Source organism: Squalius cephalus (genome assembly GCF_949319135.1).
Source record: "Squalius cephalus genome assembly, chromosome: 7".
Lineage (NCBI taxonomy): Eukaryota > Metazoa > Chordata > Actinopteri > Cypriniformes > Leuciscidae > Squalius > Squalius cephalus.
In genome coordinates this window covers 20,779,530-20,798,464 of record NC_137128.1, presented here as the reverse complement: position 1 = coordinate 20,798,464, position 18,935 = coordinate 20,779,530, and the positions used below count along the sequence as shown (strand labels likewise).

General features: G+C 37.1%; 1 protein-coding gene across 15 annotated transcripts in view; it reads left to right on the top strand.

The window, feature by feature from the left end:
- The window catches only part of prkag2b (protein kinase, AMP-activated, gamma 2 non-catalytic subunit b), a 34,686-nt gene that overhangs the window by 9,220 nt on the left and 6,531 nt on the right, over positions 1–18,935 (top strand). For 4 of the 15 annotated variants that reach the window (XR_013821666.1, XR_013821667.1, XR_013821668.1 and 1 more), the window contains exons 1-11: positions 4,563–5,266; positions 11,395–11,606; positions 13,592–13,643; positions 14,090–14,199; positions 15,946–16,027; positions 16,626–16,684; positions 16,867–16,912; positions 17,167–17,221; positions 17,481–17,607; positions 17,719–17,884; positions 18,020–18,057. Coding sequence is in view for 7 of the 15 variants with exons in the window: in XM_079875449.1 (XP_079731575.1) it covers positions 5,173–5,266; positions 11,395–11,606; positions 13,592–13,643; positions 14,090–14,199; positions 15,946–16,027; positions 16,626–16,684; positions 16,867–16,912; positions 17,167–17,221; positions 17,481–17,607; positions 17,719–17,884; positions 18,020–18,057 (1,041 nt within the window). In the remaining 8 variants the exon portion in view is untranslated. The other 11 variants (XR_013821663.1, XR_013821664.1, XM_079875445.1 and 8 more) reach the window with 7 other exon arrangements.

Here is an 18,935-nt window from a genome sequence, read left to right as displayed (position 1 = left end):
CATCTATTCTTTGTTATAATGGTTTTGGGGAAGCTGATTGTGCATCAGTGTCAATGGGGAATTTTAACAAGAGTTTGACTTCCTGTTGAACTGCTTTCAAAAACATCTGAACAGGAAGTGGTTAGATCATGATTTGGGTTTTCTAGCCTTTGATTTTTGAGCACATGCTATTAGGCCAAATTGTGCAGATCGAATATGCAGTTTCTTAGATAATGGGGAACAGACATGCACATTACTGTTTCTCAAGACAGAGTCATGTCGTGGGCTGGAAATGACTTGAGTGAGGGGTTGTTACAGTATTTAAAGGCCAGTCTCAGGCCCACAGTCCATTTGCTGACTTCATGTTGATAGTCTAGCTATGCTATGCAAGGGTAATTCTTGGAAGAATCAAGTTATCAATATTGTAATAAATTATACAAATCCTAAAACATTCTTATTTAAAGCAATTTCTTTGGGCTTGTTACTCTGAGTAAAGTGCACGTCAGTATCAAGAGGAAATGAATATAGATTTATTCACTTGGTCCATGGCTTTCTTTAGCATTTTTCATTTATTATCATTCTTCAATTGTTTTTGATGTTTTTAATATGGCAAAAAGAAAGACATTACAAAGTGATAGGATTGAAGTGATAGGTATAGAACTTTACCCCAAAATGAAAATTGTCATCTTTTGCCCACCCTCATTGACTTTCTTTCTTCTGTGGAAAAAAGATGATTTTTAATTTAAAATTTTTATGGAAATCTGTTGGAAATGAAAATCAGTTGTTTGAACCCCAACGTTCTTCAAAATATCTTTTGTGTTCAGCAGAAGAAAGTCAGTCGGATTCGGAAGGACACAAGGGGGAGTAAATGACAGAATTTTCAACCCAAACCTAACCCTAACTATTACTTTGAGAGTCATACTTGTTTCTAACATTTATAATATCTTGCAGCTTTACGTAACTAAGTTAAGTAATGTAACTAACATCTACAACACAAGTGGTTAGTCTTAAAGGCGCAGTAAGTGATTTCTGAGAAACATTCAACAAATCAAATGCTTTTTAACATAAAAGTGTGGCAGAAAAAACACAGCACGTTCTCAGTCTGGTTTCAAGTGTTAGTTCCAAAAATCTGCTGACATTGAATATGTGCACAATGATTTTCTTAACCTTGATATCTGTGTGTTAATAAAAATACCCTACTAAATCACTGATAATACGTCTGTAATAGGGGATGTATTATGTGGTTTATGCAATTGGTCTACTCTATCATTCTCTTCTCTACATTTGAAACATGAGCTAGTTATACTTTTATTAAATTAGATAGCCATATATTCGAGAGCCAAGGACTGACAAATCTCCCTCTCTTATTTTTGAAGGTTTTAGTTTGAGAATCCCCCCACAGCTCTAATAATGAAGAAAAATGACTGGATTGTTTTTTTAATGATAGCTTTGTCTTTCAGTAGCAGTATTTAAAAGCTTATATATTGCTGCTCAATATCAGATCTCATCTCATTTTCAGTATATTGATATGATAACACTGAAGAAGTATGCAACCGAAATGTTACTCATGGCAAGAGCCAATATTAGGTACATTTTTACATAAGCACCTGCTCTTAAGAGTCTGAAGCATGTTTTCTCACTGAAAAAAACAGACATAGCTGATCTTCAGAGAAACTCCTTTATCTCTACACTACAGCTATAATTTCTAGAGTTGAAATGTGTTCAAGACATAAAAAGATTTTCTTAAGAAATATGGTGGTGAATGAATTCACGCACTAAATAAAAGAGCAGTGAGTCATTCTACCCTGATAGTATGAAGAGGTTTGTTTGCATCTCAGTGAGAAGAATATTCCATAAATGTGTCCAGCGTTCAAGATGGGAGTGGGAAGACTGAGTGCCTGTTATATGTTCCACACTGAATCTAAATTAATACACCTAAAAGAGTCTGGGTGCTGGCCATGTTTCCAAATTGTTCTTCAATAAGAGGACTCTTCTGAAGCCTGTTTCCTTTGCATAAGGGTCGCAGACGTCAAGACACACATTGACGAAAAGCTTTTAAAGCAATTTTCAAAGTGCAAGTTTTAAGAGCTCTTTTTTATGGGCTCATGCTGATGATTGTGGTGGCACATTGAGGCTTTATGAATACATGTCTTTGTGCACTTTATTTGAATAATATGAAACCTGAGCATTTACATGCACTGAGATCCCAGTTCATCTCTTTGACCTCCTCCACTTCTGTTAAATCATACAACAGTACATACTGCACTTATATTTTGTAAGGGTGGTTTGCCTACAGGGCTGCCGAATGACTAAAGAAATGTTATCAGCAAGATGGTAGAAAACTGTACATTACCACCCACTGCTACTTATACCAACGACGTAAATAAGTGCAGTTACAAGTTAATGCTTTGCTATAGTGTGATGATATTGTATTGCAATAGGTAGCACTTCAAAGTCAATACCAAATCAAAACTAGTTAGCACATTATTTGTAATTGAAAGGGTTTAAATGACAATATGGTTATGGTTACACTTAAAATAGTTACAAAATAGCTGTATGAGTTGATAAGAAGTTTTACTCCAGTACTCATACCCAGCATTTATGTAAAATGTTACCTGAGGAATAGAAAGAGAGAGTGAGAGAGAAAGAAAGTGTAGAGAGAAATAGACAAAAGAGGAGGCAAAGAAAGAGTGCCCCAAGAAAAGGACCCAGAGGAAAAGAAAACCGGGAAAAAGAAGAGACAGAGCAACTGTTACAATCTTCTTTTATCCCTTCCTAGACCATGTGACTGTAACCCAAATGTGAGACATTCAAACTGACCAATCAGATAATTACAACTTCCCCCACGTACTAAAGGTGTGACAATTAGACCCCCGATGTACACGCATTTGTGTGGCAGGCCTTGATCACTATCAGCACCTCTGTCTCTAGGAATTCCAAATGACCCTTATGGTAAGAAAGAGGGGGTTCAAACAGTAAGCAAATGTCTTTGTTCATGTCTTATTTCATCCATCAGATCAAAATATCTGAAAAAGCTCACATATTTACCTGCCCATAGACCCTCCCCTCGAAGAAATCAGGACAGAAGTGGTTAAAAGTAGACAAAAAAGAAGGATTAAAACACCAGGTGTAAACGGGAATGTGTCTCCCTTGTCTACTTGTGATCCGATCAACCAAAACACATTTTAATACCAGCTGTAAACAAGGCTTTAGACTCACAACAAGACCTCAAACGTATCAGCTATCTCCTTTACTTCCCAGCAGGAGGCACTGTGAGTCAAGTATTCATCATATATCATATATCACAGTTTGAAGAGTTAGATGATAATTCATACTTCAAAGTACTTAGGTTATGTAGTTGCTGTTTCCCCTGACGTACATCACTTACAAGTAAGAGAGCATTGCAGCTTTGATTAAACACAGTTGTGTTAAATTATAGTGAGACAGACATTGATCTCATAGAATAATATAGTCTGTTTTGATTGACCACTGAATCTTTCAGTTTCAATCTGAACATGTTTAGAAGGCTTTATTCTCTTTATTGGACTGAAGTGTTCTGTGGCAGGCAGGGTGTAAACACCAGGAATCACATGAGTTGCAGGCTTACAAAGACACAGGGCTCTTAGGATCAGCACTTTTTTAAGGTCACTGCTGTAACGTTTCTATATTATTGACTGCCCTGGAAGAGAAGGCAGTACTGAACAATCAGGAAGAGATGGGATTTTAAACTGCAGAAGTAAAACTATAGGATTGAGATCATAAACAGCTGTTCAGTTGCTCTCGTTAATATTAAAAGGTTAATTCACCCAAAAATGTTGTCATTATTTATTCACCCTCTTGTCGTTCGAAACCCGAAACACAAATGAAGATATTTTAATGAAATCTTACAGATTTCTATCCCTCCATTCACAGCCTACACAGCTACCACTTTGATGCTTCAAAAAGTTCATTAAGATATCGTAACACTAATTCATAATTGAGCGGTTCAGTCCAAATTTTCTGAAAGAGACATGATTGCTTTATATGATGAACAGATTTAATTTAGGCTTTTATTCACATACAAACATTCATCAACTCGCACATCAGTTGTGGTAAACAGAAGCTCAGGCATGTTGGCTTGACGTGCGAGAACCAATGAGGTTTATTCTTGTGTGTTATGCAGCACGTTTGAGCCTCCTCAAGAACCAATGAGGTTCATTTTCGTGTTACGCAGCATTTTTGAGCTTCTGCAAGAATCAATGAGGTTTGTTCTCATGCTCTGTTCATCATATAAAGTGATTGTGTCTCTTCAGAAAATCTGGACTAAACCGCTTGATTCATATGTATTCGTTTTAGAGTCTCTATATGAACTTTTTGAAGCGTCAAAATATTATTATTTTTAATAATAATAATAATAATAGCCTATATATATATATATATATATAGTAATGTTTACTGTAGCAATTAATGTAAGAATTTTCAGTGGCCAAGCAAAAAGGGCAACATCGTGTGGAGGACTGAACCAACAGTGTGGCTAGCTTGTGTTGCCTGGTCTCCTTTTACAGCTTCCTGCCATGTATGCTATTTTAAAGACACACAGCTGCACCTGACAATTTCCTGCAGAGAGGGCAGGGCTGCTCGCTCCACAAACAGAGAGTGAGGAGAGGGAGGAGAAGAGAAAAGGCGAGAGGAGAGAGAGAGCAGACAGATGAGTGAAGAGAGGCATCACTTCTGAGACAATCTGCGGCACTGGTGGTCCAAAGCAAGTCTGCCTTTCATCAGCAGGGTCTGCTCAACTGACAGAGTAAGCAAAGTGACGGACTGCATTGAAGTTCAATGGAGACAGAGAATCAGGGGATCAATAGCACTGGAATACAGCCAATGGCGGGATTTCATTTCTACAAAGGGTACTAAAGCAATACAAGTGGACTGCTGGGACATATGGCAACTGTGAAGATCAGACTGAAAACACAAAGAGACTAGCATAAACATCTATAAGAGACACTTCTGAAGGCACAGTTCTGCGTAGCTCGGTTCCATCATCTAGAACTGGTGGTTTCATTAAGAACGAGAACCTCTTCTCCTGGAATTTAGGACATTTGCTTTTGGCTTTTACTTGTGTTAAGTTCTCTGCTATCCGAACAGGATCTCTGTGTCGTGCAGTTAGGAGGGTATGGTTGATCTTCAGGTCGGACGTGAGGCCTGCTGGTTCCCATGAAGAGGTTTGGAAGTTTGCGTCGGACAAAGAGGTGCAAGGACGACGAGCTCCTCACCGGGAGACGCCAGTCAGAGTCGGCATGTCCGTCTGGTATGGTACTAATCAGGATATTCTCTGTATAGAGGCTTCAGCTAGACGTAAAAGTATTGATATTTGTCTGGCAGTGGAATGTTACAGTCTGCCTTGAGCTATTATGAGGCAGGCATTGACTGTGCTGTTCGTCAAATAATCTATCAATTGGTCAGAAATGTACAGTATATGTGTATGTTGTATAAAGTGCCATGACACATATTGTTGTTTGAACTTGATCAGTCATTCATGATCTGCTGACTTGGCCACTATTTTTGTGTGTCAAGATCATTGAAATAGACATTCCAGTGTAGAGGTAAAGGCAGTTACAGTTGGTCGGCATGGTCCACATTGAGCCTGTGTATTATGTATATCTTTATTAATTACTTGGCAGGGAAACTCTTTTCAGAACTAATTTGGTTCAGGGTTGACCCTGAAGCCGTCAGCTGATGCCTTCGTCACAGTGATGCATACACAAATGTGACTGTGGGTTCCATTAGGACATTAGGAGTAAAGCAAGGGATACCACATTCACCTGTAAGGTTTTAATGCCATTCTTTGATGCGTTTTTTTAATGGATTACTAAACTTAAATTGAACTGGATGCATGAACTGGAAATTAACACTATGTTTTGCTATTGCATACTATGTTATGAGTATTTCAGTCATGCGACATGAAGCTGTAAAACTTGACTTTGGATAGACATGAAGGTGATTGTAATTTTTTAAATGTTAAAATACTTTCATGTATCCCATCTCAATATCCAGAGAAGACAACTAAGTAAGCTGTTCCAATGAGGTTACGCTGTAAGTTGATTTCCTCTAAAAGTATAAACATTATGACACAATCAAAAAATTATCTTGCTTGTTTGGGTTTCCTGACCAGCCCAACATACCGATAGCGATATTAGCTCAACCAATGGCATAGGTTTGCAGCGGGACTATCTGTTGGCTGAGCAATGGAAGACGAGGGTAATGTTTGGTGAATCTGTTTAGAAAGCCAATATTTTTGCAATACTGATTGACACTGCAAGTAGTGTAGAAATGAAACCCTATATACCTTTAAAAAACAACTACATTTGCTACATTGTCAACAACTACATTGTCTTACCTTATAATTACTTTTTCTCGATGTATTTAGGCAGTCAGTTTGTATGGATCTACTACATGTCCAGTATGTCTGGATACATGACTGCACTGAATCAGATGATGGGTCACATTATATCAGCCTGACTGGAGAGTTGTATGAGAGTCGCAGTGGTGTCCTAAGGGGCTTCACTATGTGTCACATGAAATAGTGTTCCTGACGCAAACCAAACAGGCTCAGGTTGCCTCACCACACTTTCAGTTGAATCCACAAGTTTGTTTTAGCTTTATGTTCAGGCTTAGGATATAGGTTAGGATTAGTTTGAAGACTGATTTTCAGAGGCAGTATGTTTCCTGACTGACTCTGACATTGATTTTTTTTAAAGCTTTTTTTCTGAAAGCTTTAGCTTCCGTTTCTCAAGTTCCAGCTGTTGAAAGCATGACAAATAGTCTTCTTGCTCAATATAGTTAATGTGGTGGAGTTATTAGGATGTGCTGTGTGGAATAGCATGCAGGAATATGTTGATATCAATGTACCATGACAGTTACTGACAAATAACTGACAAGGATGAAAACATAATGTAAAACAGCATGCACACAATTAGATTAGATGACACTAATTTCTTCAAATGGGTCAAAGGCTTTGTGGCCATATTTCAAACTATATCATTGCATCATTATTATTGAGCTGAATTGAGACATGCAGTCATCATTCAGGTCTCACAGTAAATGGTGCCATCAAATAGTCTAAATCCAGAATCCCTCACTTAAACAATTCACTGACATTACCGTGGAAAGAAGTCAAACTGGTCTGAGATCAGCATGCCAGCATACACACTAGAGGTCTGACCCTTTGCTGTGAGTGAGTGTTATCTGCCCTCGTGGAATGTGTAGCAGTGGCAAGGCTAAAATAAGAAGCTAACGCAGCAACACACCAAACAGGTCTAAGCCAGCTGGGAGAATGTGGCTAAATGTCAGGAGATAGTTAGGAACGCAAACTCATGTTCATGTGCACACATAATGGCTTTTAATGCTTACTGCCCACATATGCTTTATGAGAAGTGTAGTTTGGGTCCAAGCTCAGTATAGTTAATGTGGTGAAGTTAATGTGGGTATTAAAGTGAAACCACGCATTTGAAGTAATAGATACATTTAGCCTATGCAAATTGCCCTGACGTAAGTTGTATTTACACTTCTCGTTTTGTTTTCTGCTGTCTGGGAAATCGCGATTTTTTTTTTTTTTGGGCATTGATCATTTTACTGTAGTGTACCTTCATCCAACGTGCTACTAGTGTAGCATCAGTGATACAGTACGGATCTCAGCAAAACTGTTCTTATAAGCTCCTCACATTTACCGACATAAATCAAGGGGTGACAGAGAAAGCCTGTAGTGTATTTCATTCAACCACCCAGCCAGTATGCTGGAGGAAGAGGCCTGGAGGGATGGAGAGGCCATTATGACGAAGACTTAAGATGTGGTCAAGCAAAAAGGTCCATTGTCAATGTGTGCTTCAGGGATCAAAAAACAAATTCCTAGACCAAAACCCAGAAACAAGTTAGCATTTTTTTTTAACTTCCAGTTCCATCAGCCTGAAATCAGTGGGTATTTTGAAGTGGTTTTGGTTAAATGACATAAATATGGTCTGTGGTTATCACAAGCTTTTTTTATTTATTTTGGCATAGATACATCAGTAAAACCCCCTCATGTTTTTTTTTAAAGCTTTTACTTGTCTTGAAAAAGGCAGTTTCTTACAAGTGGGAAAATGGGACTACAGATGGACATTAAACGCTGTTCATTAAACGGTGTGATAAATAAATAAAGACTGAAAATAAAGACTGAAAAGCCCTGTCTCAAATGGCACCCTAAACATTCCCAGTCTTTCTACAAATCCGCACTTTCGTGATGTAACCCCTAACTGTCGGGAACAAGTCTGTTTGCGGAGCTCGCTTCAGTGCACATTGAGGGGGCACTCTTGAGCACCCTTCTGAAACCTAAAATGACATGTGGAAAACCCTACGGTCTCATGGACTTAACTGACGTGTATGCGGCATAAATTTTATGTCCACAAGTCCATTTAGGGACAGGGCCAAAGAGTTGTTGGAAGCTTAATGGTGGCACCTCCAGATTTTGCAGAATTAGATGTGTTCCTGGGTGATGTGTAACACTGATGTAGAAGCACCTAACCCTGGTTGTAAGCCAAAACTTGATATAAATTGTAAACTTGTCCCTCAAATCTGATTGGTTGATTTGAATGTTGTTCCAGGATCAACAAAGATGTTGATCCAGGAACATCTTGCACTTGGTAAAATCAGGTTCGCTTAACGGTGGTCATGTTGAAGTCATACAACCCTGATGTAGTTCATTTACAGTCTGAGTATAGCTTTGTATTTAGGCTTCAAAATTGGAGCCAAGCTCCAAAAGAAGGATTGGACACCTCTGGTTTAGAGGCAGAAGTGATGCTGCCCTGGAGGTCTAGGAACAGGCAATCTTAAAGGAATAGCTCACCCAAAAAGGACTTTCCTTCTTGTGTGGAACACCTAAGAACATATTTTGAAAAATGTGTAGGCAATAACAGTTTTTCAGAAACATTGAATGTCAACGTGGTCCTTTTCAAACTGCGCTTAACTCTGGGCTATAGTTGTACTAAACCCCGTTTTACACTTTAGAAGCGGGGTTAGCATCGCTTTTGACCCGGGACTATGAAACCAGTTATGAAAGCAGGGTTAGCACAGCTTTTGCAGTGTTAAGCAATGTAAACCACATTGCGGTTAGGGTTAGCCTAACCTGGTACCCAAACGTACGCAGTGGAAAACGATGCAGTTATAGAATGTTTCAACTACACGCTTAGCAACAGACACGCAATCATGTGCCTCATATTCACCTGATTTGGACAGTCACAGAAATACAGCACACTGTATATGAACAGTCGTTACTGCATTTGAGGGTAAAAATGTCAAATGGTAACAGAAAACATGTGTCAAGAAGTCAAGAAGAGACTGTTTTTTCATTCCTTTATAGTCCGAAAAGTTCATTCAGGAAAAACTTAATAGTACAGACCAACATATTAAATGAGGATGTGCAATGCAAGAGTCTTTATGTAAACAGATCGCATGCTGCATTCATCCAGTCAATGACACTGATACTGCAATATGCCAATAAAAATGTTAACCCAGTGTTTAGGAATGTGAAGTGTGAAACATCATACCCAGGATTAATTGTTAACCCTGGGTTAAGTATGAGCAATGTGAAACATGAAGCAAGACAACCCAGGATTCTGTTTATCTAGGGTTTACTATATCATATGTGAAAAGTCCTGAGTGTCTGTCCCATCAAAACCAAACGCTGAGAGGTGTGACCATGCACAGACTCAATTTGATTCTTGAGCGACTATGTAAATGACGTTAATGACTGACAAACAGCTAAAAATTGGCTAATGGAACGCCAGCATTAATTAATATCAGCCTGACCCCATGTCTCCCACGGACCCTTCCCTTCCTGCACAACAAGGAGGCTTGCCAGAACTAATCCTACTGTGTCAACGCTACGCTAATTGACTACAATTGTGCATTTCATAAATCAAACCATATCATCTCATATCTTAATGATGGAAACCCATCTTCTGTATCACTTCCCAATGCTGTGTGCAGCCAAAACCATGCCATACACATTTCCCAGTCCAAAACAGAACCTTTTAATAGTGAAACATCAGTAGATCAAGCATAGTGACCTGCTGTAGCCAAGCAGAGATAGGCTACACGAGTTAGAGCCTGACCTGTCCTGAATATATCCAGTTGCTTCAACCCTCAGCTGAATGAATGTACTGATATGCTCCATTCTACAGCTTTAAAGTTTCCTCAGAGCACATAACCTTTTGATCATGATATGGCAGTGTTAGTAGAGGCTGGTACAGTAATATATCAGTGCATGCAGCACATGAGGGCTTATGTCAGGACTGTCATATGAGACACTATTTGCTGTGGTATCTCTGATAAATCCAGCTCTAAACACAAGTGATTATCTCTATAGTAACATTCAATCAAAGGAATGCTCTGGGTTAAATACAAGTTAAGCTCTGTCAACCACATTTGTGCCATAATTTTGATTACCACATCAAATAATTTAGAATTGCATTTACATTAACACCCCTTGGAAGTAAAGAGGTCATTGTCTAAGAACCACATAAAATAAACAATACACATTAATAAGCCCTGTGACTTTTGCTTGATACATGCAAGGTTACCAGAAAAGGACTGTTTGATACTGGTAAAGCAAAACAAGAGTTTAATTCAAATGGAATGGAATTCCCCTTCAAAATGAAATGCTTAAGACAAACATTAAAGCCTAAATAATGCATGAGTTTACACTGAATAATTTTCCTCAATTGTGTGCTTTAATAAAAAGATAAGCTTCTACTTCTACTTTGAAACTTACAGTGCCACTAAGGGGACATGGTGGTGGAAAAAAATATGAGATGTGAGGAAAAATAATAAGGCGATGCTTATGTGTTCTCTTGCAAATGTTTTAAAAATAAACTTTGCATTCGCTCGCAAAACCTTTGCGTTCCCTTGCTAAAACGTTTGTGTTCGCTCGAGTGAACGCAAAGTTTAAAGTTTCAGGAGGAAACGCAAAAAAGCATCAATAATCATCAATTAATTATTTTTGAGCTCCATATTAGCATATTAGAATGATTTCTGAAGGATAATGTGACACTGAAGACTGGAGTAATGATGCTGAGAATTCAGCTTTGACAACACAGGAATAAATTACATTTTAAAATAATTTGAAATAATAAACGGTAATAATATTTCTCAATATTCCTATTTTTACTGTAGTATTACTGTTTTTACTTTTTACTGATTAAATAAATGCAGCCATGGTGAGACTTCTTTTAAAAACATAAAAAAATCATACCAACCCAAACTTAGCCTATATAAACTTATACCCTATTTTTTTGGACTGCCTAATGTTGTTGTAGGAACACTTTTCCTGTGATGCCACAGATTTAGATTTGCTAAATTTTAGATTTAGATTGACATTTTCTTCTATATTGACGCGTCTCACAGGCTCTGGGCTTTCGACTCCCCCCACCACCCCGACGCAGAGTCCAGTTCCCCCGGTCTTCCCTATGGAGACCCCCAGTCCCACGGAGCGTGTGGAGGAACGACGCTCCCGCTCTCTCTCGTCTCCCCCTGACACAGGTCAGCGCTTCAGCCTGAGCACCTCCACCACCAAACCCCCTATCGCCTTGCACACCTTTAACTCTACCTCACGCCAGGTGAGTGAACATCTTTACATGTGCTTTCAGGGCTTTACTGTAGTTTACCCTTGTGGCACAAGATGGAATTGCAATCTGTATGTTTGAATGGCCCGAGTGGGCCATAACAACATTGGCTTGAACAATTTGAGCATGGACCTTCAACCAACTAATGGCATATTTATTAAAAAGAAAAAAAGAGTTTACTAATCTTCTACACCCAACAAAGTTTGATGTAGCTTTCAATAACAACAAATTGTTGGGCAAATGCTTTTTCTTGTTTAGAAATGTTAGTAGCTCAAGCATCAAATATTTATGGACAGTTAATGTCATAGGGATTGATATTTATGTCAGCAATGTGTTTGTGCTCCATCTGGTGCAGCTGAGCTCAATGATGCTTGCCTGTAACTGACTATTTCATATTACGACTTTATCATTAACAAAAGGTCATCCACTGCACATAGCCTGCTTCACTTCCATAATTCATATCTATAATAACTATTATCTGTGAAAATTCACATTTTGTCAAATTGAAAAGTTAGGCACTACATAGCAAAAATGAGAAATACACAATTCAATTCACAATTATACTAAAGTTTTACATGTATTGGGTTTCTTTTCTTATACTGCACACACTTATGTCCCATGGGTTGATTTTTATTTTAACTTAAAAAAAAACATGTTATTATTAAAAAATATTAAATAAATATTTAAAAGGACACTTTTTCGTTTTGTTGAGGAGAAAAAAACAACACTTTTTTTAAACCATGCTGCCTTCATTTATTGTTGCTACTTTTTATGTGCCATTATTATTGTTTTACACCTGTTGCAGACCCGAATGTAATCTTAAATTATGGAAATACATCATATATTATTATTGCATTTTATTATTATTGCAATCTATGATAACCTAAACAAACTGTAAATAAACAAAAACTATATTCTTTTTTTATTTTAAATGTTTTACATCAAATACGATTGTCCCCAGTTGTGGTGTTGTCATTTGCATAATGACCAACAATTTTGTCCCTAATAAAGATTTATCAAAAGTTTGTGTAATTGTTTACAAAGGAGACAACGGTGTCAGTGAAGAACCTGAGAGATGTAATGTAAAACGTGATGTGCAAAGAAAACAAAAATAAATTAAGGTCTTAAGGTTTAAAAAAAACGGTCGTAAGAGATTTTCTATCGTGACATTGTTGATGAAATTTCGAGTACGCTATTTATTAGTTTTTGTGGCTAGAACAGCCAGGCTTTCATAAGATGTTTGGAAGATTCACTGGTCTTAATATCTTAAAGTATGTACCTTATTTCCTGCAGCTTAAACTGTGATCCATTGTGTACTTTATTTGCAGCGACTTCCAAGAGGAGTCAATGTATTGAACCACGCTCTTAGGATGGTTAAAACTAAAAATGATGTCTATGTAGGCGGCTCGCTAGGGTTTGAGACAAAGCCACAGTGGGTAATTTTAATTTATGCACGATCAATGAATTCGCATTGCGTTGTTTGGATGCGTTCGCTTCGTTTGTCGTCCAATAGCCTAGAGAGCGACAGTGCTTTAACTAGGGCAAAATGATCGCTTCAGATGCAGAGTTGACATTATACGCTCAAAATGAAGTAGGCTACTACTCTACCTGTGCCGACTCTTGTGGTCTGAAGAATAAAGACGTAAGACGTTAAAAAAAAGAAAAAGAAAAAGCAATAGAAACGGACTGTTCCACTGTCACCTCTGCGGGGAAGACCGTCATTTCACCACTGCGCGTAATGAATAACTGAAACCTATGCCTGGAGATTATACACTTAAGATCACTCTGCCTTCAATGTGGTGAACAGACTGCAGACTGCTTGTGTTGTGTGTTATTTTATTTTTAACCAGACTGCTTGTTTGCAGATAAGCAAATTTAAAAATGGACTCTACCACTCCGTTTCTAATAGGGTCTTGCCTCTTGCTAACTTACTTGAAGTAAGTGATTGGAAATCATCAGCCCGTGTGTTTGTGTTTTAGAGCGGCGTACTTGCTGAAGGCATGCTGGAAAAACTTGAACTTGACGATGAAGGTAAAGGATTACACTTATGTTCTGTATTGTTTGCTTATTTTATTTAATATGCTCTTTCAAATGCAAGTGGTCTATACATTCAATTTTCATCTGTTCTTATGTTTGTTGGGATGTAGTGTTTTTGTATGGCTTTGTGGGGGACAATGAGCTTTTTATTCATAACATAATTGCATTGTATTGATTTAAGAATACAATTGTATTAGAGTTAAAGGGATAGTTGACACAAAAATGAATCTTCTGTCATCATTTACTCACCCTCAAGTTATTCCAAGCCTGTAGGAGTTTCTTTCTTCTGCTGAACACAATAAGATATTTTAAGAATAAGTCATCAGCAGAAGAAAGAAATTCATACAGGTTTGGAACAACTTATGGGTGAGTAAATGATGACAGAAATTTCATTTTTGGTGACTGCTAATGATTCTGATTATATCTTCTCTTTTTTACAGCTGCTGAAGAGCCAGACAGTGATATTTACATGCGCTTTATGAAATCCCACAAGTGCTATGACCTCGTCCCCACCAGTTCCAAACTTGTGGTTTTTGACACTACATTAGAGGTAACTACTACATCTTGAATGTCTTCTGTTGTCCAGTACAAGAACAGAAAGAGAAAAGATTTGGGTTATGGGTTTTGGGTTATGTTCAGAATTATTACCTCCTGCATATTGTTCTGTTAACACTTTATGCTGCTTTCTTTTTTAAAAAATAGTACATGAAACTTGGGAATTATACAATCCACATTTCAAACAGTAGTATGCTATATTGTTGTCAAATGTCCTCTTCATTCTGTGTGTGTCATCTAGTTATCATCATCTTGGATTATCTACATTTCTTAACTTTTGGCACTCCAGTCAAAAAAAAATTGTTAAAATGAGATGTTAAAAATCACAGCTGTAATTGCATCTGGTCCATTCATCACACTGCAAATGGTCAAGTTGGGCACATTGCATTGTGGGATATAATATTCCATGCAGTTTGCTTGATTTTATAGGCCATTCTGGTATTCTATAAATGCAGAAAGTTGCATATTGTACCACTGAATAACTAGAAAGTGTAGTATGTTATGCTTTTCTGAATATTCTAGCTTTAGTATGAGTCGTAGTTATTGTCTTTCAGTTTTGATTCACAGTTTAAACACATATTGTTTAAGTCGTTGTGGTTAATGTTTCATAAGTAAATCAATCTTGAGGTGGTGACTGAAATGGACAGGGTCTCTTTGAAGTGTATGGGAAGCGGTCATAAAGCTAGTTTGTTATGGTTAATCAGTAATCATGTGCAGGTATGTGCCGTTATTAGATTTTGGGCTAACACATCCTTATAAACCCATTGACCTGTTGACTTGCCACTGTCTGAGGGCCAGTTTGAAATATTAAAGGCTTAGGGAAGAGAAGATCAGTGCAATGTAATGCCTGGACTTTATATTGGGGGAGTGACATTATGTACTTGTTGTACTTCTTTCTGAAGTTTCCGAAATGAGGAAGTGTTATGCCTGTTTGCATTGTGAACATATAAAAATGCTGTGTTTATGGGCCATATTTTGAAAAAGCCTTTATAATGAATTCCAAGTTCATTTTTAATGGATAGCTGAGCTGGTCTAAGTTTGAGCTGGAGACTATTTGTGTTAGAAATGTTGCGCCAAGGGCCCAAAATGCGGCAAATGTGAGTAAATAATGGCATTGGTGAGTAAATAAAACATTACACACTAGTGGACTGATTGCTTTATTGGTTAAATGAAGAATGAACCACTTGCTGATGTAAGTGAAATATAGAAACTGAAGTCTACTAAAGAACATTTTATATTTCATCTTGATCTATGATGCCTAATATATTGAATATTCTTTGGATTAAACCATTAAATAAAAGTATAATTAATAAAAGTTTTTATTCATGAAGCTCCTTTCCCAAGCTCAAGGTCACTTTTCAATAAATGAGCGATACTGTAGTTTTAAAAAAAAGTTACAGAGGAGGAAAAAACTCTTTTGGCAGTTAGAACAGATTGACTCCCTGGTTCATCTTGAATGACTGCAAGAGACTTGTGCTGTCTGTTGCTATGCAGGGAAACAGCTCAATAATCCCGTTGTTATAGGGAAAACCATATGTTTTAATCAACACAGAATGCAACCGGTAAGAATTGCTTACGGACAAATTTTATTGTCAGGTGTGGCAATGTTTTGGAGCCCTGGTTGCACTCAACTCATTGTGTCTCCTGTGATTTTTGGCTCACATGACCAGTTTCTCCAGAAGTGTTTTTAAAGGCATCTAAAAGAAAAGCATTGTTTTGTGAATCCTTTGTTCTCTGCTAGGTAAAGAAAGCTTTCTTTGCCTTGGTTGCTAATGGAGTTCGAGCTGCCCCATTATGGGAAACCAAAAAGCAAAGCTTTGTGGGTGAGCAATGACACATGCACACACACACACACTCTCATGCTCTCACCTGCATTTCTGTCATTCTTTTCTCTGGAGTTATGTCTCTCTTTTTTTTTCCAGCCATACTGACAAATTATTTTTAACTTGTTTAACCTGCTAGTCCATTTAACTGGCTTACACCTTCTGTCTTGGAATTATTGTCAAAAAAACATAGTAATTAATAATCAAATAAAAACATTGCTTCAGGACATGTTTTGCTCACCTGTAACATAATTGGACATGCTTAGATTAGCAAGCTAACAATAATATGTAAATTGGTTGAAATTCATTGCTCTCTCTTTCCTGTTTGGATTGTTTTGAATTGCAGTTAGATATGATGGAATTTGCTGGTGTTTTTCACATTTTCTGTGCTGATATTTTAGGAGAAGGTGAATTTAAACATGGTCAAAAGAGTTAAAGTAGAGTACTACACTCTTGTTAGAAGCTGAAATCATCAAATTATCCAATTTTTATTTTTTTTATAAATAAATACAATAAAAACATAAAGGACATTGGATGTATAGAACATAAGTCTTCTAACAGAAGGTTTTACTCTAATGATGGTGTGTTTTCTCAATAGGAATGTTAACCATCACAGACTTCATCATCATACTGCACAGATACTACAAGTCCCCGCTGGTAAGGAGTGCTGGTTTAATGGCTGTTTGTTCAGATCTACAAATGGAAGTGCCATATCTAAAGAAAAACATTTTTGCCATGTCATTTCTCCTGCATGTATTCACTTAATGAATGCTCACCTGAAAGGAGGAATGTTTTTCAATTTTAACATTTTAAGTCATATTCTGTTATGTATGCCTCAGGTACAAATATATGAGCTGGAGGAGCATAAAATTGAGACTTGGAGAGGTAAATATGTTTTCAGTGCACCACTGCTTACACTCATTTCTTATGTAACTGTCACACAATAGGCATTTATATCATTTTTTTTATTATTCACTGAAGGAATAGTACACCCGAAAATGAAAATCATGTTATATACTCGCACCCATGTTTGGAAATTTCTCTTTTTGTAAATAACACACAATTTTTATTTTTTTAATTTAATTTTTGGTTAACTTTAAAGTGCTTTGATTCTTTTTCATTTCTGCTTACATCAACAGAGCTTTACTTGCAAGAAACTTTTAAACCCTTAGTCAACATATCTCCAGATGCAAGGTGAGACACTGGGTCATATTTTTGTAGACTGTATTATCATTTTCATTGCATGATGCATGAACCTGTAGGAAACTCTGAAGGTTAGACCAGGAGACTCGGGTGTATCTTCAGAAGGATTCTTTATTGAGAATATGCTGTTTGGTGCTGCAGTTGTACATATTTTATGTGCATTCAGTAGTCAGTCCTTAATCATACACACAGCCTCACAAGTGACCAAAGCATCTAAAGACAAATTTTTTTTTTGCTAACCCCCCCCCAGTGTATTTGATGCTGTTTACTCACTCATCAAAAATAAGATCCATCGCTTGCCAGTGATCGATCCAGTCACAGGAAACGCCCTGTATATCCTCACACACAAGAGAATCCTCAAGTTTCTGCAGCTTTTCGTGAGTATACCACTTCCTTTGGGCTTACTGATCTTTTATGCATACAATTATCATACTTTTATAAATGGTAGATAGTGTGAACAAAACAAACTAGTGTGCGTGTTGTTGTAGGTGTGTGAGATGCCGAAAGCAGCCTTCATGAGGCAGACTCTGGAGGAGCTGGGCATTGGCACGTACAGCAACATTGCTTTCATTCACCCTGACACACCCATTATTAAAGCGCTGGGCATGTTTGTGGACAGGAGAGTGTCTGCCCTGCCAGTGGTGGATGTTACAGGTAACAACACACACTGCTTTTCTAACAGTTCATGTTCTGTAATCATTCTTCTGTTAAGCCTTTCTTAGAAACACATTTTCATTGTACACATCTTTGAATGTCTCATATTTGCTTTCCATCTTTTTCCTCCCAAAGGAAAGGTTGTGGACATTTACTCCAAATTTGATGTCATTGTAAGTTGTGCTTTTAATATACTACTTAAAGTTGAAGAATAACTGCTTAAAGAATAATACAGCAGATTTTTACCACACTTTCATTATGAAAGACATTTTGTGAGTTGTAAATATACAAGGATCCCATAGAAAATTAAAATTGTGTTTTCCGTGCCTGGAAAGTCATGGATATTTCTAAATTGAATATATATTTTTTCTAGTTCTCAATGCTAATATATTTTATCAGCTAGATTGTGCACTTGGATTGCTTGTGTCTGACGATTGAGATATTTATAGGAGAAATCTCTACACAAAAACACTACCGTTCAAAGGTTTAAGCGGCTTTGATTTGATTAAATAAAGTAAATGCAATAATTTAAAAGAACTGTTTCCTATTTTACTATATTCTAAAATGTATTTTATTCCTGTAATTTCCAGCATCATTACTCCAGTCTTCAGTGTCACATGATCCTTCAGAAATCATTCTAATATGATTATTTGCTTTCTTATTATAAATGTTCAAAACATTTGTGCAGCTTAATACTTTGATGAAACCATAATAGATTTTTTCTGGATTCTTTGATGAATAGAAAGTTAAAAAGAACAGCATTTATTTGTAATATAAATCTTATGTAACATCGTAAATGTATTTACTGTTGGTCACTTTGATGAATTTAATGCATCCTTGCTGAATAAATGTATTCATTTATTTAATATATCTATTCATATGTCCCTTCAAATCCATTTGTATCCATTGAATCGAGTTTACATTGAAATTCGTTCTGCTTGTCATGAATAAGGTCCATTGGGTACAAAAAAGTAAATGTAAAAGTCTCCAACTGTGTCAAATATATATTTCCATACAATAAGTGTGTGTGTGTGTGTGTGTGTGTGTGTGT